The 22282-nt window shown below is 41.3% G+C and overlaps 1 protein-coding gene across 1 annotated transcript in view; it reads left to right on the forward strand.

Annotated features, from left to right (window-relative positions):
- The window catches only part of LOC139367884 (BR serine/threonine kinase 2a), a 497374-nt gene that overhangs the window by 248171 nt on the left and 226921 nt on the right, over window positions 1-22282 (forward strand). Inside the window, exon 2 of the mRNA XM_071106247.1 lies at window positions 19028-19122. Within this exon, the coding sequence (XP_070962348.1) occupies window positions 19028-19122 (95 nt within the window). The remainder of the gene's footprint in view (window positions 1-19027; window positions 19123-22282) is intronic.

The raw sequence follows: 22282 nt of genomic DNA on the forward strand, positions 1-22282 counted from the left end.
AAGGCTAACAGTGAAATGCTTACTTACGGGCCCTTCCCAACAATGCAGAAAAAAGAAAATAGAGAAATCATAGAAAGGTATTAACATACACAATGATTAACAAAAACTTGGCTATATTTTTTTCCTTTATTTAACTAGGCAAGTTAGTTAAGAACAAATTCTCATTTTCAATGACAGCCTAGGAGCATTGGGTTTACTGTCTTGTTCAGGTTCAGAACAACAGATTTTTACCTTGTCAGCTCTGGGATTTGATTTTGCAACCTTTCGGTTAATAGTCCAACACCCTAACCACTAGGCTACCTGCCGCCCGAGCTGAGAGGGTAAAAATATATATACATGCTGTAAGAGTGCCGAGTTGATGTATAGGGGTACGAGGTAATTGAGATAGATACAGTGCCTTGCGAAAGTATTCGGCCCCCTTGAACTTTGCGACCTTTTGCCACATTTCAGGCTTCAAACATAAAGATATAAAACTGTATTTTGTTGTGAAGAATCAACAACAAGTGGGACACAATCATGAAGTGGAACGACATTTATTGGATATTTCAAACTTTTTTAACAAATCAAAAACTGAAAAATTGGGTGTGCAAAATTATTCAGCACCTTTACTTTCAGTGCAGCAAACTCTCTCCAGATGTTCAGTGAGGATCTCTGAATGATCCAATGTTGACCTTAATGACTAATGATGATAAATACAATCCACCTGTGTGTAAACAAGTCTCTGTATAAATGCACCTGCACTGTGATAGTCTCAGAGGTCCGTTAAAAGCGCAGAGAGCATCATGAAGTACAAGGAACACACCAGGCAGGTCCGAGATACTGTTGTGAAGAAGTTTAAAGCAGGATTTGGATACAAAAATATTTCCCAAGCTTTAAACATCCCAAGGAGCACTGTGCAAGCGATAATATTGAAATGGAAGGAGTATCAGAGCACTGCAAATCTACCAAGACCTGGCCGTCCCTCTAAACTTTCAGCTCATACAAGGAGAAGACTGATCAGAGATGCAGCCAAGAGGCCCATGATCACTCTGGATGAACTGCAGAGATCTACAGCTGAGGTGGGAAACTCTGTCCATAGGACAACAATCAGTCGTATATTGCACAAATCTGGCCTTTATGGAAGAGTGGCAAGAAGAAAGCCATTTCTTAAAGATATCCATAAAAAGTGTCGTTTAAAGTTTGCCACAAGCCACCTGGGAGACACACCAAACATGTGGAAGAAGGTGCTCTGGTCAGATGAAACCAAAATTGAACTTTTTGGCAACAATGCAAAACGTTATGTTTGGCGTAAAAGCAACACAGCTCATCACCCTGAACACACCATCCCCACTGTCAAACATGGTGGTGGCAGCATCATGGTTTGGGCCTGCTTTTCTTCAGCAGGGACAGGGAAAATGGTTAAAATTGATGGGAAGATGGATGGAGCCAAATACAGGACCATTCTGGAAGAAAACCTGATGTAGTCTGCAAAAGACCTGAGACTAGGACAGAGATTTGTCTTCCAAAAAGACAATGATCCAAAACACAAAGCAAAATCTACAATGGAATAGTTCAAAAATAAACATATCCAGGTGTTAGAATGGCCAAGTCAAAGTCCAGACCTGAATCCAATCGAGAATCTGTGGAAAGAACTGAAAACTGCTGTTCACAAATGCTCTCCATCCAACCTCACTGAGCTCGAGCTGTTTTGCAAGGAGGAATGGGAAAAGATTTCAGTCTCTCGATGTGCAAAACTGATAGAGACATACCCCAAGCGACTTACAGCTAGCTGTAATCGCAGCAAAAGGTGGCGCTACAAAGTATTAACTTAAGGGGGCTGAATAATTTTGCACACCCAATTTTTCAGTTTTTGATTTGTTAAAAAAGTTTTAAATATCCAATAAATGTCGTTCCACTTCATGATTGTGTCCCACTTGTTGTTGATTCTTCACAAAAGAATACAGTTTTATATCTTTATGTTTGAAGCCTGAAATGTGGCAAAAGGTCGCAAAGTTCAAGGGGGGCGAATACTTTCGCAAGGCACTGTATGTACATATAACTAGGAATAAAGGCACAGGATAGATAATAAAAGCAGCAGTGTCAACACCAAAAAAAGGTTGTGTAATAAGGGCCAATGCAGATAGCCTGGGTAGCTAATTGGTTAACTATTTAGCAGTTATGGCTTGGGGGTAGAAGCTGTTCAGGTTCCTGTTGGTTTCAAACTTGGTGCATCGGTACCGCTTTCTGTGCGGGAGCAGAGACAACATTTTTTGACTTCAGTCATTGACCATTTTTAGGGTCTTCCTCTGACACCATAGGTCCTGGTTGGCAGGGATGTTCTGTGGCTGTACGCACTACCCTCAGTAGCCCCTTGCGGTCAGATACCAAGCAGTTGCTATATCAAGCAATGATGCGGCCAGTCAATAACTTTTTGAGGATCTGAGGGCCCATGCCAAATATTTTCAGTCTCCTCAAGGTGAAGAGGCATTGTCGTGCCCTCTTCACAACTGTGTTGGTGTGTGTGAACCATGATGTATCCTTAGTGATATTGACACCAAGGAACTTTAAGCTCTCGACCCGCTTCACTATAGCCCAGTAGATGTGAATGTTTCCTTTAGTCCACGATCAGTTCCTTGGTCTTGCTGACGTTGAGGTAGAGGTTGTTGTCCTGGCACCACACTGCCAGGTCTCTGACCTCCTCCCTATAGGCTGTCTCATCGCTGTTGGTGATCAGGCCTACAAGCGTTGTGTCATCAGCAAATATAATAATTCTGTTGGAGTCGTGCATGGCCACACAGTCAAGGGTGAACAGAGAGTACAGGAGGGGAATAAGCACGCACCCCTGAGGGGCCTCTGTGTGGAGGATGTGTTGTTGCCCACCCTCAACACCTCCATCAGGAAGTCCAGGATCCAGTTGCATGAGTTCAGTCCCAGGGTCCTTAGCTTAGTGATGAACTTGGAGGGCACTATGTTGTTGAACACTGAGCTGTAGTCAATGAACAGCATTCTCAAATAGGTGTTCCTCTTGTCCAGGTGGGAGAGGGCAGTGTGGAGTGTAATAGAGATTGCGTCATCTGTGGATCTGTTGGGGCGGCTGCGAATTAGAGTGGGTCCAGGGTGTCTGGGATAATGGTGTTGTGAACCATGACCACCCTTTCAAACCATTTCATGGATGTGAGTGCTACGGGTTGATAGTCATTTATACAGGTTACCTTGGCATTCTTGGGAATAGGGACAATGGTGGTCTGCTTGAAACATGTAGGTATTACAGACTAGGTCAGGGAGAGTTTGAAAATGTCAGTGAAGGCACTTGCCAGCTGGTCAGCACATGCGCTGAGTACACATCCTGTCAATCTTTTTAGCCCTGCGGTATTGTGAATGTTAACCTGTTTAAAGGTCTTACACACATCAGCTATGGAGAGTGTGATCACACAGTTGTCTGGGACAGCTGCTGCTGTCATGCACGGTTCAGTGTTGCTTGTCTCAACTCAAGCATGCAAGGCATTACATTTTACATTTTAATCATTAGCAGACAGGTTAAGTGCCTTGCTCAAGGGCATATCAACAGATTTTCACCTAGTCAGCTAGGGGACTCAAACCAGAGACCTGTTGGTTACTGGCTCAACACTCTCAACCACTAAGCTACTTGCCCCCATTAACCTCTTAAAGCTAGGGGGCACTATTTTTATGTTTGGAAAAATAACGTTCCCAAAGTAAACAGCCTATTTCTCAGGACCAGATGCTAGAATATGCATGTAATTGACAAATTAGGATAGAAAACACTCTAAAGTTTCCAAAATTGTCAAAATATTGTCTGTGAGTATAACAGAACTGATATTGCAGCAAAAGTCTGAGAAAAATCAAACCAGGAAGTGGCTTCTATTTTGAAAACTCCATGTTCCATAGCCTCCCATTGCTCCATTTAAAGGGATATCAACCAGATTCCTTTCCCTATCGCTTCCTCAAGGTGTCAACAGTCGTCAGACATAGTTTCAGGCTTTTATTTTGAAAAATGAGCCAGAAGGATAACATCGCGTCAAGTGGTCAACTGAGTTTTGCACGCGGAACAGAGTTTGGATAGGTATTGCTTTCCCTCTCCTACTGTGAAAGACATTTGCGGTTGATATATTATCGATTATATATTTTAAAAACAACCTGAGGATTGATTATAAAAAATGTTTGACATGTTTTTGTGGACATTACGGATATTATTTGGAATTTATCTGCGTTGTCGTGACCGCTCTTTCCTGTGGATTTCTGAACATAATGCACCAAACAAACGGAGGTATTTTGGATATAAAAATAATCTTTATGGAACAAAAGGAACATTTGTTGTGTAACTGGGAGTCTTGTGAGTGAAAACATCCGAAGATCATCAAAGGTAAACGATTAATTTGATTGCTTTTCTGATTTTCGTGACCAAGCTACCTGATGCTAAGTGTACTTAATGTTTTGTCATGCGATCAATACATTTACACAAACGCTTGGATTGCTTTCGCTGTAAAGCATAATTTAAACATCTGAGAAGACAGGTGGATTAACAAAAGGCTAAACTGTGTTTTGCAATATTGCACTTGTGGTTTCATGAAAATGAATATTTTTAGTAATATTATTTGACTGAGGCGCTATGCTATACAGCGGTTGCTGATGACAATTATCCTGCTTAAGGGATGGGTAGCATCAAGAAGTTAAGCTCGTCTGGTAAGCTTGCATCACTGGGCAACCTGCGGCTGGGTTTCCCTTTGTAATCCATGATAGTTTGAAAGCTCTGCTACATCCAACGAGCATCAGTGCCTGTGTAGTAGGATTCGATCGTATTCGTGTATTGACACTTTGCTTGTTTTATGGCCCGTCAGAGGTCATTGCAGGATTTCTTAAAAGTGTTCGGATTAGTGTCCCACTCCTTAAAAGTAGCAGCTCTAGCCTTTATCTCAGTGTGGATGTTGCCTGTAATCCATGGCTTCTGGATGCGATATGTACGGTCTCTTTGGGGACAGTATCGTCAATGCACTTATTAATGAAGCCGGGTCAATTGTGCACCACCTTATGGGACTCCCGATGACAGACGCTTGTGATACCACCCAGGATCAAACCAGGGTCTGTAATGACACCTTTAGCACTGAGAATCAGTGCCTTAAACCACTGCACCACTCAGGAGAACAAATAGTAGAAGTAGAAATCTTCATCCAAATCAAGGTTTGTGATTGCTGTTCTGATCTCCAGGAGCTGTTTTCAGTCATAGGAAACAGTGGCGGAAACATCATGTACACTTTTTTTTAAGATCACCTAAAAACCACCGGAAACCTTAAAACGGCAACTATCCATTGCAGTGCTATTCCTTTCCACAAATCAGAGTTAATTTGAACAGGGCCCCTAAAGTAATATAATTGGTTCAGAGTTTCTTTTGACATTTCAACCTGCATGTCCAAATCATGGCTGGTGCGAGTAGACAAAAGTAAAGTGTGTACGTTATCGAACCAGTAGTGAACCCAAGCCACAAGGTCGAAAGAATTGTCTCTGCAGCACTCCACCAATCAGGCCTTTATGGTAGAGTGGCCAGACTGAAGAAACTCAGTAAAATGCACATGACAGCCCGCTTGGAGTTTTCCAAAAGGCACCTAAAGGACTCTCAGACCATGAGAAACAAGACTCTCTGGTCTGATGAAACCAAGATTGAACTCTTTGGCCTGAATGCCAAGCTTCACGTCTGGAGGAAACCTGGCACCATCCCAACTGTGAAGATGGTGGTGGTAGCAGCATCATGCTATGGGATGTTTTTCAGTGGCAGAGACTGCGAGATTAGTCAAGATCGAGTCAAAGATGAACGGAGCAAAGTACAGAGAGATCCTTGATGGAAGCCTGCTCCAGAGCGCTCAGGACAGACTGGGGTGAAGGTTCACCTTCCAATAGGACCCTAAGCACACAGCCAAGACAATGCAGTGGTGGCTACGGGACAAGTCTCTGAATGTCCTTGACTGGCCCATGCTCCCCATCCAATCTGGTAGAGCTTGAGAGGATCTGCAGAGAAGAATGGGAGAGACTCTCCAAATACAGGTGTGCCAAGCTTGTAGCGTCATACCCAAGAAGACTTGAGGTTGTAATCGCTGCCCAAGGTGCTTCAACAAAATATTGAGTAAAGGGTCTGAATACTTATGTCAATGTGATGTTTCAGTTTTTTATTTTGAATAAATTAGCAACAATTTCAAAAAAATGTATTTGGTTTGTCATTATGAGGTATTGTGTGTGGATTTATTCAGAAAATAAACTATTTAATACAGTTTCGAATAAGGCTGTAATGTAACAACGTGGACAAAGTCAAAGGGTCTGAATACTTTTAGAATGCACAGTATCTATGATTCAAACCATTAATCCGACATTGCTTATAACACAGCAGATTCCAATGCTTCTTTTCTCCTCTTCAAAATGCTTTTCTGCATTGAAGCTCATTGAGCCAGGCGCTAAAGTTCCCTTTTTGTGTCTTAACCACGCCAGCAGTCGCTCCACATCAGATCATTAAAGGGGAACTGACTCCTAGAACCAACTTCTCTGGTTATAATCAGCCTATATGGCATCGATATGAGTCAGAAACATTAGTTCCAGTGTCAAAATGTACTACAAAGTGTAAATATGATCATTTTGGTCATAAAGTCAGTCTCGTCCAAAACGAGATTTGGAAGTGAGTGCGTCACGATGCGTATGGATAGGTTGGGTATGGATTACTTACATGCTCACTTTTGCCAATGATGTCTGATTGCCCAAAGACAACATGGTGTGGCAATAGAAATGCCGGCAGGGTCACTGGCCTGCATCTATTCTGTACTTACAGTCACACTATTAGTTTCATCAATTATTTGGTGACATATATTTAATATAGTTTTATCTAAAAAGGATAACTTTTTTCATGTTTCACTATTTTTATTTTTTCATGAAATTTCACTGAGGAGGATGGTCCTCCACTTTCTCCTCTGAGGAGCCTCCGCTGACACACACACACACACACACACACACACACACACACACACACACACACACACACACACACACATTCTCTCTCTCTCTCTCTCGCTCTCTCTCTCTTTCTTTCACTCTCTCTCTGTTCCTCTCCCCTGCAGCAGTGCAGCAGTAATCTTCTCTGTCTCTCCCTGTGCTCTGCTCTCAGTCAGAGTTGAGTGTTTGAAGCTCTGTTCAAAGCCAGCAGTGCTACTGAGCCTGCTGTGCTCCTTGGGCTTCCCTCTGCATATTCCCCCTGTCTACTCCTGGTTCACCCTGCCTCTCCCTGGCTACCCCAGCCACAGAGCCGGGGCTCACCCAGGGCTCAGTGGAGGTTCATCCAGGGATCAGTGGGCTACCCTGGGAAAGAACACTGACAGGTGAAGAGGGCGCCTGAGCTATCACTCTATTGCACTCATTGTAATGAATTAACTGAAGGGTCTAGTCTAGGTTAGACAGAGAGACATAGAGAGAAAGGTACGTGTGTATCTGTGTCTGTAACTATGCTTATTGGCAATTCCATGCCAGGAAGGCCCCAAAATATTTTTGGTATCAAAGATTGTTCTGGCAATCCTCATATAGAAACTGCATTGGGAAGATCTTTCTATTTATTTTTTAATCATGATGAAAGTGTCCATTTTAGGCCCTTTTTTGTTTGTTGATCTATACACAGAGTATACCAAACTTTAGGAACAACTTCCTAATATTGAGTTTCAATATTTGAATAACCCAGCAGCGTTGCAGTTCTTGACACAAACCGGTGCGCCTGGCACATACTGCCATATCCTGTTCGAAGGCACTTAAATATTTTGTCTTGCCCATTTACCCTATGAATGGCACACATACACAATCCATGTCTCAATTGTCTCAAGGCTCAAAAATCCTTCTTTAATCTGACTAAACACGGGACGGGACACACTGCTGCCAGATCTGGTCTTTCATTACTGGATGACATAATACAACTGCAGTGAACAAGTGCAGTGCAAAGCAATGACATGAAATGGCTAACCTCTCTCTGCTGCACACACCTTTCCTCTGCATGCATAAAATCAGACTCATATAATACATTCGCTAGACAACAATAAAGGTATTTTATTAGGTGTTTTTATTCAAAAGTAATACATTTTCCTATTGCATAGTCTGAATACATTCATACATGTTTTATGTGTCACCCATTTTACATTCCAAAAGACCACCGGCTAAAATAAATGCATAAAGCAATGGAAAGTAACCAAAAATACCAATAGGGTCTGACGCCAGCAGATACCTTCTCAGGGCACAGACACTGTGAGACATACAAGCTGAGACAGGATGTTGAATGGTGCCAGAGAGGATGGTGCGTTGCAGCCACCACCAAACAGTAAGGGGGTTGAAATGCCATAACTAGCTAGCTATCCCTGGACCAGAGCTAGTGCAGACAAGAGTCAGCTAGCTATTCAGGCCTTCCTGGGGTGGAATCACTCTTGCTTGAGACCTTCCGATGCACGGTTACTTACTAGTGCCTATGCTTAAGTTCAGTGGACTAATAGTTGAGTTGCTGTATTCTTTCTTACCTGGTCATTCACATCTTTGAAAGGTATTTTATGTGCATGTAAAAATGCATTACCACTGTTGATGCTTTATTACTGTTGATGCATTATCGCTGTTGATAGCCTACATTATCAGTGCTGATGCATTACCACTGTTATTGCATTATCACTGATACTACAGGTCAAAATAATGGAAATATATAAAGTGTCTTAATAGGATTTTGGCCACCATGAGCCTCTAGAACAGCTTCAATGCACCTTGACATATACAGTGGGGCAAAAAAGTATTTAGTCAGCCACCAATTGTGCAAAGTGCACCAAGTTCTCCCACTTAAAAAGATGAGAGAAGCCTGTCATTTTTATCATAGGTACACTTCAACTAGGACAGACAAAATTAGGAAAAAAATCCAGAAAATCACATTGTAGGATTTTTTATGAATTTATTTGCAAATTATGGTGGAAAATAAGTATTTGGTCAATATCAAAAGTTTATCTCAATACTTTGTTATATACCCTTTGTTGGCAATGACAGAGGTCAAACGTTTTCTGTAAGTCTTCACAAGGTTTTCACACACTGTTGCTGGTATCTTGGCCCATTCCTCCATGCAGATCTCCTCTAGAGCAGTGATATTTTGGGGCTGTTGCTGGGCAACAATTGTCATCCACTCTCATCAGGATAAAAATGATTCACCATAGGTTCAAGGTGATCACTCAGAATGGCTGTGTATTTATTGGCATTTATCTTGCCCTCTAAGGGGTTGAGTGGACCTAAACCTTGGCAGAAAAATCCACCCCACACCATAGCCCTAATTTACTCAAGTGTTTCCCTTATTTTGGCAGTTACCTCTACATTATCAACTTTGATTCATTACCACTGTTATATTTTAGTTATTTAGCAGACACTCTTATCCCAAGCCATTTACGGGAGCAATTAGGATTAAGTGCCTCGCACATCAACAGATTTTTCACCTGATAGGCCCGGGATTTCGAACCAGCAACCTTAGGTTACTGGCCCAACACTCTTAACCGCTAGGCTACCTGCCAGCCTTGTTTTTAGGGGCACTAAAGGATTTTCATATATGCTTAAACTCATTTTTTTTCTTTTTTTCTTTTACCCCTTTTTCTTCCCAATTTCGTGGTATCCAATTGTTGTAGTAGCTACTATCTTGTCTCATCGCTACAACTCCAGTACGGGCTCGGGAGAGACGAAGGTTGGAAGTCATGCGTCCTCCAATACACAACCCAACCAGCCGCACTGCTTCTTAACACAGCGCGCATCCAACCCAGAAGCCAGCCGCACCAATGTGTCGGAGGCTACACCGTGCACCTGGCAACCTTGGTTAGTGCGCACTGCGCCCGGCCCGCCACAGGGGTCGCTGGTGCGCGATGAGACAAGGACATCCCTACCGACCAAGCCCTCCCTAACCCGGACGACGCTAGGCCAATTGTGCGTCACCCCACAGGTCGTGGCCGGTTACGACAGAGCCTGGGCGCGAACCCAGGGACTCTGATGGCACAGCCTTAACCACTGCGCCACCCGGGAGGCCCTAAAATCATTTTCTAAACTGGTACCGGGCTACCTTCAGACGAGGCTTGTAGGCGTCCTAGAGCAAAACATCCGACATTTCGGACGCTACAGACATTTTTGTGAAAATACAGATTTTCAGCATGTCTCCCCTTTTGACAAACATCGCTTTTGCTCTGCCACCTTCCACCGCAGGGGACAAAGGGCGACAACGGTGGATGTTGTGGATTGAGATGCAGACCATGCAAAAAAAACATATCTTTAACTTAAACAGATATCTTTAGCTTTAAAAAAAAGATAATTAGATATCCGGGGGGCCTTGGATGTCGACTCTAGTTAATGTATTAATCATTATTATGCCTGTCTCCCTGTCACCCATTAACTTGTGATTACCATCTCTGGCCTAATGGGCCTCTTGTGTTGTAGTTCTCTCTTCCTTTACCCCTCTCTCCCTTTCTCTCTCTCTCTCTCTCTCTCTCTGCCTCATCTCTTCCATGTGTTTCTACTCTGAGCCCCTGCGATCCACAGGCCCTGGAGTCATCCTAACTCCCACACTCTGCTCTTCATTATTGCTTAATTTTCTATGGCCCGGCCATTTATCTTGTTTCCATCTCCTTATCTCTTCTATCGCTCTTTCCCTTTCTTCCATCTCTCTCTCTATTTCCCTCTCTTTCTCTCTCTCTCTCTCTATCCCTTACTCTCTTTCCTTCCTTTCTTGATCCTTCTTTCTTTCTCTCTCTCTCTCTCTCTCTCTCTCTCTCTATCTCTCTCTCTCTCTCTCTCTCTCTCTCTACGTTTTCGAATTCTTTGTTGATCTGTGTAGTCTGAGGGAAATATGTATCTCTAATATACGTTGGACAGGAGGTTAGGAAGTGCAGCTCAGTTTCCACCTCATTTTTTGGGCAGTGTGCACATAGCCTGTCTTCTCTTGAGAACCAGGTCTGTCTACGGCGGCCTTTCTCAATAGCAAGGCAGTCACAGTGGACAGGTATTCTGCCACTGTGTACTCTCTGTTTAGGGCCAAATAGCATTCTAGTTTGCTCTGTTTTTTTGTTAATTCTTTCCAATGTGTCAAGTAATTATCTTTTTGTTTTCTCATGATTCGGTTGGGTCTAATTGTGCTGCTGTCCTGGGGCTCTGTGGGGTGTGTTTGTGTTTGTGAACAGAGCCCCAGGACCAGCTTGCTTAGGGGACTCTTCTCCAGGTTCATCTCTCTGTAGGTGATGGCTTTGTTATGGAAGGTTTGGGAATCTTTTCTTTTTAGGTGGTTGTAGAATTGAACAGCTCTTTTCTGGATTTTGATAATTAGTGGGTTTTCTCTCTCTCTCTCTCTCTCTCTCTCTCTCTCTCTCTCTCTCTCTCTCTCTCTCTCCCTTACTCTCTTTCCTTACTTTCTTGATCCCTTTTTCTCTCTCTCTTACTGTCCACCTACTTTTCCTTGTCACTGCCAGGGAGTCAGAACAGAACAACAAAACACTTAGCAATCTTTCTCCCGTATCTCCCGTATCTCACAACCTCCTCCCTCTCTTTCTCTCATTCTTCCCCTCTCCCCCTCGCTCCCTCCAATTAGAACAAACAATTAGCCGTCTCTCTCTCTCCCCTATCTCACCACCTCCTCAAAGCCCAATGACTGTCTTTTTCCGTTGCTTCATAAAATAAATCACACTAACTAGGAACAGAAGAGAGGAAGCTCCCCACGCTTTAATATGGGTACATCCAAAATGGCACCCTTTTCTCTATTTAGTACACTACTTTTGACAATGGCCCATAGGGATCTTGTCAAAAGTCGTGCACTATATAGGGAATAGGGTGCCATTATCGACAATCCACAAGCCTTTTTATCACATCCCTTCATAATTTTAGCGTTGGGTTTCTGTGTTTCTTTCTGCTCATCATTCGCTGTCATTCCACCATACATGTGTCTCTCTCTGGCAATTATGTAGAGATAAAGTATTCATTATCTATGCACACACACACATAACTGCACGGACACATAACTGCAAGCACACCCGCAGGATGCTGATGATATATGGGCATTTCCATGTGAAAAGCTTCATAAGCACTAACATCTGAAGTTCATAGAAGCATGTCTAAATTTGGTCTAAAAATTTAAGCTAAGAGTCTACATTTTTTAAAAGTTAATGCATATATACAGTACCAGTCAAAAGTTTGGACCCACCTACTCATTCCAATAGCGAAGACTAAAAAAAATATGAAATGACACAGGTGGAATCATGTAGTAAGCAAAAAAGTGTTCAACAAATCCAAAGATATTTTATATTTGAGATTCTTCAAAGTTGCCACTCTTTGCCTTGATGACAGCTTTGCACACTCTTGGCTCCTGTAAAACTCCTATAAAATACAGTTTAGCAATCTGCTACGAATGCATCTTTACCAGAACAACAAGCGATTTCATTGATCATTTTCATATTTCGGATAGGTCTTATTCGGGTGGGTTTTAATGATGTACCTCAATGGTGGTGCTGGCTACACTGTATGTCTAAAGAGAGCTGTAACATCGCATACATTCAATATTTTTGTGATGAAGATCAAGACGTAACATATTCTGACAAATGAATTCTGATATTTGCGAGGAAGTAAAAGGCTACAGATAGATTATGCTTTCCATCTGATCCTGCAACCCCCGTTGCATACAGGTAGGCTTTATGATCCTGCTTGCTCAGGACTCCAGAGCAATTACAATGTGACATTATATTCCTAGTCGATATTGACTGCTAACATGAATGACTTTCAGATCAAAATGCAGGTGTAAAATGTAGTTTATTTTTGTATCTTGCGTTCAAAAACGGCATCACCGTTTATGGCTGTAATCACAGGCTACATCTGCGCAGCATTTGTGCACGTGTTCGCCCTGTGCGTGTGTGCATGTGCATGCACTGGGGTCTCAAGCTTTGAACCACTCCTTTTTGGTGTTTGCCGGTCAAAAATTTGAGAACCACTGAGCTAAGAAATCAATAGCAAATTTTGGGAAATCGGTTCAGTTGTACAACTGAATGCCTTCAACATTTAACCCAACCCCTCTGAATCAGAGAGGTGCGGAGGGCTGCCTTAATTGACATCCACATCCACGGGGCCCAGGTAACACTGGGTTAACTGCCTTGCTCAGGGGCAGAATGGCAGGTTTGTACCTTGTCAGATCCAGCAACCTTTTGGCCCAGTGCTCTAACCACTAGGCAACTGGAGTGCAAATGCAAAATGTAGGAAGAGAGGATTGCCATAAATAAATATGCAGCTCCAAAAACGTTGGGTGATCAGGAATACCAGCTGTTCACTTTGCAAGCTCACCAATAATGTGGCAAGCAACAATTACTAGCATTTACTTGGCTGTGAGTGTTTCCTTGGCACGTTGACCTGTCCAGCCCGTCTGTGCTGAAATAAGAAAATGGCAAGGTTCATAGATCTTATGATGAACAGGGGGTTTCAAACTGAGAAAAATCATTCAATCTACAAGTCCAAAAAGGGAAAAACCAGTCAGTTCTTGCCATTTTTACCACTTAAAAAATGAGGATTACAAAAAATAAATTCAATTGCAATGTACCTTTGGTAAGTCAACATTTCTTGAAATTGATAATTTACTTAGTTTATTTATTTAGTTTGGATTTGGAATTTGTTGGTAAAATGTATTATTACGTAATCAAAATGTGTTGTAGGCAAAATAATAAAAAGGACTGTCTAGTAGCTTCAATAAACAGACAAAGATTTGTAGATGAACAAGTCATTACATTTTTTTTTTACCTTACTTGAAAAAACTCCTCTCGACTTGACTTGCTCTTAGAATGCATGACTTGGACTTGACTCGAGACTTAACCCATTGTGACTCGACTTGATACTTGCTTGTGACTTATAGTGACAACCTCTGGCTCAACCATCTACCCATGAGCCCCCTCTGTTTTCATTTACTGTAATCAGCCCACTCACCCACTGAGCACTGACCGACATTGGACATCCATGGACCTTGAAAAGTAGTTGAACTTTGGTCAGTTGAAATCTGAACCAATCTGTTTCACAAGTTTGTACAGCACAGTACAGTGCAGTAGAGCACATGAAAGTACAGTACGGTAAAGGAAAATATATTATAGGTCAGTATAATACAGTACTGTACAGTAAAGTAGAGTTTAATACAGAACAGTACAGTACATTAGACTACACTACACTAGAGTAGAGTAAAGTATAATTTAATGTATTGTACTTTACTAAACTCTATTCTACTCTACTGAACTATACTGTGCTGTACTGAAGTGTACTCTACTCTACTCTAGTGTGCTGTACTCTACTGTGCTGTATTCAAATCTAATTTTATTTGTCCATTGCTTTGTAAACAACAGGTGTAGACTAACAGTGAAATTTGTACTTTTCCATTGCAGAGTTACAGATAAATAAATATTTTAAATAGATTGTCACGTTCTGACCTTAGTTCCTTTGTGATGTCTTTGTTTTAGTATGGTCAGAGCGTGAGTTGGGTGGGCAGTCTATTTTCTTTTTTCTATGATTTGGTATTTCTGTGTTTGGCCTGGTATGGTTCTCAATCAGAGGCAGCTGTCAATCGTTGTCCCTGATTGAGAACCATACTTAGACAGCCTGTTTTCACCCTTGAGTTGTGGGTGATTATTTTCTGTTTCGTGTCTGTACCAGACAGAACTGTTTCGGTTTCATTTCGTTCTCTTGTTGGTTTTGTATTTTAGTGTTCTGAGTTCTATTAAAGAATATCAACACTTACCACGCTGCGCATTGGTCCTCACATTCTTCCACCACAGACAGCCGTTACATAGATAGTGAATAACAATAACAAAGAAAAAATACTTTGATGTCCGAACTCAGACATCTATGGTTGCTACAGATTTGGTCCAGCCCAGACCAGCCACATTTGGTCTTGTTTGGGGCAGAGCACATTCGAATAATAGCCAGTGTGTAGATTAATACTGAAACATGCAAAGGAGGATATTAAATGTTTCTATCTTTGTATACCTATTTAGGATATACTGTATCACCTTGAAGATAATGTAATTTCTGCATAGTACAGATCAGAGACCATGACGACATTCTTTTCAAACCATTGTGTTACCGGGTGTTAATCCACTTCACTTACTGTAGTTCAATAACAAAATCTATTGTTTCTGTAGACATCTTATAATTTTAATTCAGAGTACATATTTAGCCGAGTTGTTTGAAAAATGTGGCCACATTAAAAACTGAGGGAGATTTTACTGTCATTCTGTTACCGAACGTTACATCTGCACCATTCTTCGAATAAGTGTGTTTTTGTAAAGTTTTCAGCGGAAATTGTTGAAGTCCCCATGCAGTATTTTTTGTAAAAAAAATAACAATACTGTACAGTGCCTTGCGAAAGTATTCGACCCCCTTGAACTTTGCGACCTTTTGCCACATTTCAGGCTTCAAACATAAAGATATAAAACTGTATTTTTTTGTGAAGAATCAACAACAAGTGGGACACAATCATGAAGTGGAACGACATTTATTGGATATTTCAAACTTTTTTAACAAATCAAAAACTGAAAAATTGGGCGTGCAAAATTATTCAGCCCCCTTAAGTTAATACTTTGTAGCGCCACCTTTTGCTGCGATTACAGCTGTAAGTCACTTGGGGTATGTCTCTATCAGTTTTGCACATCGAGAGACTGACATTTTTCCCATTCCTCCTTGCAAAACAGCTCGAGCTCAGTGAGGTTGGATGGAGAGCATTTGTGAACAGCAGTTTTCAGTTCTTTCCACAGATTCTCGATTGGATTCAGGTCTGGACTTTGACTTGGCCATTCTAACACCTGGATATGTTTATTTTTGAACCATTCCATTGTAGATTTTATTTTATGTTTTGGATCATTGTCTTGTTGGAAGACAAATCTCCGTCCCAGTCTCAGGTCTTTTGCAGACTCCATCAGGTTTTCTTCCAGAATGGTCCTGCATTTGGCTCCATCCATCTTCCCATCAATTTTAACCATCTTCCCTGTCCCTGCTGAAGAAAAGCAGGCCCAAACCATGATGCTGCCACCACCCACCATGTTTGACAGTGGGGATGGTGTGTTCAGCTGTGTTGCTTTTACGCCAAACATAACGTTTTGCATTGTTGCCAAAAAGTTCCATTTTGGTTTCATCTGACCAGAGTACCTTCTTCCACATGTTTGGTGTCTCTCCCAGGTGTCTTGTGGCAAACTTTAAACGACACTTTTTATGGATATCTTTAAGAAATGGCTTTCTTCTTGCCACTCTTCCATAAAGGCCAGATTTGTGCAATATACGACTGATTGTTGTCCTATTGACAGAGTCTCCCACCTCAGCTGTAGATCTCTGCATTTCATCCAGAGTGATCATGGGCCTCTTGGCTGCATCTCTGATCAGTCTTCTCCTTGTATGAACTGAAAGTTTAGAGGGACGGCCAGGTCTTGGTAGATTTGCAGTGGTCTGATACTCCTTCCATTTCAATATTATCGCTTGCACAGTGCTCCTTGAGATGTTTAAAGCTTGGGAAATCTTTTTGTATCCAAATCCGGCTTTAAACTTCTTCACAACAGTATCTCGGACCTGCCTGGTGTGTTCCTTGTTCTTCATGATGCTCTCTGCGCTTTTAACGGACCTCTGAGACTATCACAGTGCAGGTGCATTTATACGGAGACTTGATTACACACAGGTGGATTGTATTTATCATCATTAGTCATTTAGGTCAACATTGGATCATTCAGAGATCCTCACTGAACATCTGGAGAGAGTTTGCTGCACTGAAAGTAAAGGGGCTGAATAATTTTGCACGCCCAATTTTTCAGTTTTTGATTTGTTGAAATATCCAATAAATGTTGTTCCATGATTGTGTCTCACTTGTTGTTGATTCTTCACAAAAAAATACAGTTTTATATCTTTATTTTTGAAGCCTGAAATGTGGCAAAAGGTCGCAAAGTTCAAGGGGGCCGAATACTTTCGCAAGGCACTGTATGTCTAGTAAATCACTGTGTGTGTTTATTTCATAAAATAAATATATGTTTTATTATTTATTTCCCTGAACCTCCTTTTGCCATTGAAATGCTCAGTCTGATCATGTGGGCATGTTGATACAATTTTTTTTATAATTTACATACACAGCCCTGATTGGTGAATAGGATCATCTAGACTTTAGAGCCTACCTCGCTTAACCTTTCAAAATAGGAGGATACATATGCAAATAAAAGATTACTGGTCAGAATAATGAGATCAGATTGTGATGTCATGATGTGTGCTAAAAACTTCATCCCACCTGAACAGGCTGAAATTCCAGGCATTTTTTTCTCTCCAAAAGCTCAAACGAAAAGGGCATTATCATAATTTTCACAATGTCCGAGAGTCATTTCAACATCATAGTATGGAAATATAATAAATAAAAAAAACAGGATAATCACATTTTGACTGCACTGCCCCTTTTAAAGGTAATCATTGTGCATAGAGTTGTATGGTGTGTTTAACTTTGCAATCAATGGTTTTGGTTTGGTATACTATTAAAGTAAAATCAAAGTCTCAGCGTAATTTTTTTATGGTGGAATTGCCCATGTCTCATAGTGAGAAATTGGAGTCACACTTTATTTGGACTATCAAAGTGTTACCAAAAATGTAACTATGGAGATACATGAAAATGTAATTGCTCCCAATATGAGGTTATTCCATTTTACCTTGGATTTTGAAAACAAAAGATGCAATATAGTATGTCTCAAGCACCTTGAGATTTCACACTTTCAAGTTTGCTGAAATGTTGTCATTATTGTGGTATGGTGGACATTCTGGGACGGGAAATTATTGTCAATGACTATCATCAGAGCCCCAAAGAGGCAACTATCCACTGCCCAAAGTTATCTTGGGTAAAACCAAGGGAAATCAACAGTGGAAAGGTGATATGTGTTATATACGTGTGTGTGTGTGTGTGCCTGGGTGCAGTCGTGTGTGCATGTGTTTGCCACCTATGCAGTGTGCATGTGTGTGCCATCTATCTGTATCTGTTTGAGTCGTAAACATGTGTTCTGCTCTGAGTCTGAGACTCTAGTGAACAGTGGGAAATGGATTGGCTCAGCCAGCATGCTATCCACAGACAGAACACACATTCCCCTCTTTGTGTATTTCCGACATTAATGATGATTATGTGTGTATCTGCTTGAGTGTGTGTGTGTATCTGCTTGTGTGTGAGTGTTTTTCTCTGTGTGTGTGTGTTCTGCTGTGTATGTGATAGAACAAGGATTTCCTTCTCAGTGTAGTTCACAGTTTTTGGTTAGTAAACTGTAAACTCATTCAGCAATTCTTAAATGTATTGTGTTGTCTGTCTTATCTTATCTAGTGTGTGTATGTGTGTCGTGTGTGTTTGCTTATTTACCTGATGACATTTGATTTAAGATGCTGTATTCTCTGCTTGTATTCTACCAGGGGAAATGTCTCTGTGTCTGGTGGTGAGCAAGGGAATTTAAAATGAAAAGTTATCTTTTCTAACGCTGATGCGTATCTCGAATGGAATATGATGTTGTCTTTGTGAAGAAGTCCCTGTTGCCTTGCCAGAATAGCTGTTGTTTAACGCTTGAGTGCCTCTAGGTACTTGACAAAGTAGCCATAGTTTGTGTGCTTGCTTCAGGAAGAACAGTATTGTTATCTGACATAGTCAAGCTTACTAACGTAGATATAAACTTTGTTAAGTGACTACAATGACAGATACTTTTGGACAGATGAAGTTAGCACAGCGTTTTCTATTGAGGACAATTACCTTTTTGTAGTTTTTCTCCATTGCTGTAAATGAAACAACACAGTGTTATTTCTGTACATTATTTTTTTGTTTGCTGTTTAGAGAAGAGTAATATTATAGAATAGAATAGTAATGAATCTGAAAGGGGTATTTTCTTCCTTTATTAACATGGCAGGATGTCAGTCTCTCTCTCTCGCTCACACGCATGCACACACGCACACAGAAGCCTGTACAGAGTGCTGAATGTGTGTGTCTCCTATAACCTGTGTCTTTCTTTTCCAGGCCTGGTCAAGCTGGGGATCCACTGTGTCACATGCCAGAAAGTTGCAATTAAGATTGTCAACCGAGAGAAACTCAGCGAGTCGGTACTAATGAAGGTAAGACTACAGCCCTAAATATAACCTTCTCCGTTCAGTAGGCACAACATGTAGGGATTTGGGGAGGTACTATCTGAACTTGTCCAATAAGAAATTATTGTTTTCATTTTCTTCTGCAAAAGGCTTTGATGCGGTGTGCCCAAATGAACACGATCCAAATCTACATATCTGCGTGTTGGTACTCTTGCACTCAGGCCTATACAGTATTTGGTCCCAATTGGTTTCTCTCTCTTTACTAGGGTTGCAAAATTATGGGAACTTCCAATAAATGCCCTGTTTTTTCCGAAATCCCGGTTGGAGTCTGCCCGGAATGAGAATGGAATAAGCAGGAAATCTGGAATTCTCCAACCCGAGTCTTGCCCTATCATTCTGTTTGGACATCTCTTAATGTCCCCCAATATCTTTCAGGTTTCCTAGCTTCCTCTATAGCCTGTACACAGGTATGGAGCATATCAAATAGTCATTGGAAAAATAAGATTACTTACTACCTGCTCACAATTAGACTCTTTCTGGAGGCTTTCCCTATAATTGGCCCCTCTGCTGGTTTCAGGAAGAGGGGGATGGAAAGGGCAGGGAGAGGCGGAATGGAGAGGGTCATGACCTGACCTGATAAACTATAATTGTCTTTCCTGGGACACATAGAGAGAGAGGAATGGCTGTAATTCTTTAGAAATTTGGTTTGAGAGGGGCACGTGAGGGTTTGATTTGCAAATTTAATCCAGTCGATTTGCAAATGGAAATGCCTCCATTTGAAACTGTTGTATTAGAAAACCAGAGAGATAGAAACCAGAATCTTTGATTTTTCTGTTTAATATTTCTCCATCTCTCTCTCTCTTTCAAGCGTTTCCCTTATATGTTGTTTTCTAGGGAAGATATAAAGGCCCCTGAAGCAACTACCATGGCTGGTCACAATGACATTGTCTATATAACAGTGGAGTAGACATGGCTGACATAATATGGTCATGGTCAAGCAGACAACACACACACGCACACGCACGCGCATGCACACACACATCTGTACACTCACATACAGTCTCTCTCTCTCTCTCTCTCTCTCTCTCTCTCTCTCTCTCTCTCTCTCTCCTCTCTCTCTCTCTCTCAAACACACACACAAACACATACTCTTTGTCTTCTCAATTCAATTCCAGGGGCTTTATTGGCATGACAAACATATGTTTACATTGTCAAAGCAAGTGAAATAGATAATAAACAAAAGTGAATTAAACAATACAAAATTAACAGTTAACATTATTCTCAGAAGTTTCAATGCAATAGACACATGTGATATTTCATATTATGGCTATGTACAGTGTTATAATGATGTGCAAATAGTTAAAGTACAAAAGGGAAAATAAATACACATTAATATGGGTTGTATTTACAATAGTGATTGTTCTTCACTGGTTGCCCTTCTCTTGTGGCAACAGGTAACAAATCTTGCTGCTGTAATGGCACACTGTGATATTTCACCCAATAGATATGGGAGTTTATCAAAACTGAATTTGTTTTGGAATTCTTTGTGGGTCTGTGTAATATGAGAGAAATACTGTATGTGTTTCTAATATGGTCATACATTTGGCAGGAAGTTAGGATACGCAGCTCAGTTTCCACCTCATTTTGTGGGCAGTGTGCAACATAGCCTGTTTTCTCTCGAGAGCCAGGTCTGCCTACAGTGGCCTCTCTCAATAGCAAGGCCATGCTCATTGAGTCTGTACATAGTCAAAGCTTTCCTTAATTTTGGGTCACTCACAGTGGTAAGGTGTTCTGCCACTGTGTACTCTCTGTCAAGGGCTAAATAGCATTCCAGTTTGCTCTGTTTTTTGGTAAACTCTTTCCAATATGTCAAGTATCTATCTTTTTGTTTACTCATGATTTGGTTGAGTCTAATTGTGTTGCTGTTGCTGTCCTGGGGCTCTGTGGGGTCTGTTTGTGTTTGTGAACAGAGCCCCATGACCAGTTTGCTTAGGGGACTCTTCTCTAGGTTAATCTCTCTGTAGGTGAATGGCTTTGTTATGAAATGTTTGGGAATTGCTTCCTTTGAAGTGGTTGTAGAATTTAAAAGCTCTTTTCTGGATTATGATAATTATTGGGTAACAGACTAATTCTGCTCTTCATGTATTATTTGGTGTTTTATGTTGTACACTGAGGATGCTTTTGCAGAATTCTGCATGCAGTCTCAATTTGGTGTTTGTCCCATTTTGTGAATTATTGGTTGGTGAGCAGACCACAGACCTCACAACCTTAAAGGGCAATGGGTTCTATAACTGAGTCAAGCATTTTTTGCCAGATCCTAATTGAGATGTCAAATGTTATGTTTCTTTTGATGGTGTAGAAGGAGGCCCTTCTTGCCTTGTCTCAGATCGTTCACAGCTTTGTGGGAGTTAACTGTGGTGCTGATGATTAGGCCGAGGTAGGTATAGTTTTTTTGAGTGCTCTAGGGCAATGGTGTCTAGATTAAATTTTTATTTGTGGTCCTAGCAACTGGACCTTTTTAGGAACACCCTTATTTTTGTCTTACTGAGATTTAATGTCAGGACTCAGGTCTGGGAGAATCTGTGCAGAAGATATAGGTGCTGCTATAGGCCCTCCTTGGTTGGGGACAGAAGCACCAGATCATCAGCAAACAGTAGACATTTTGACTTCAGATTCTAGTAGGGTGAGGCCAGGTGTTGCATACTGTTCTAGTGCCCTCGCCAATTTGTTGATATATATATATATATATATATATATATATATATATATATATATATATATATATATATGTTGAAAAGGGTGGGGCTCAAGCTGCATCCCTGTCTCACACCAAGACCCTGTGGAAAGAAATGTGTGTCTTTTTGTGAAATTTGTGTCAAAAGCATGAGAAGACATTGTCTTTGTTTTGCTACGTTTATTTGTCAATGAGGGTGTGCAGGGTAGGGTGTGCTCTCTCTCTCTCTCTCTGTCTCTCTCTCTCTCTCTGTCTCTGTCACATCAGCTCCTACTGAACTTTGAGTCTGCCAGTCCCTCTCGCCAGCTCCAAATGTCACCTTTTAATATTCTAATGTACTCCTGTCCCTGCGGTGCGATTAGAACAGAATGTGACACTCCTGACCAGGTGTGTGTTACAACCTCCAGCTCCTCTAGCCCCAGTCACACACCTTCCACCCATCCCCAGGGTCAT

Source organism: Oncorhynchus clarkii, chromosome 2, assembly GCF_045791955.1.
Source record: "Oncorhynchus clarkii lewisi isolate Uvic-CL-2024 chromosome 2, UVic_Ocla_1.0, whole genome shotgun sequence".
Taxonomy (NCBI): Eukaryota; Metazoa; Chordata; class Actinopteri; order Salmoniformes; family Salmonidae; genus Oncorhynchus; species Oncorhynchus clarkii.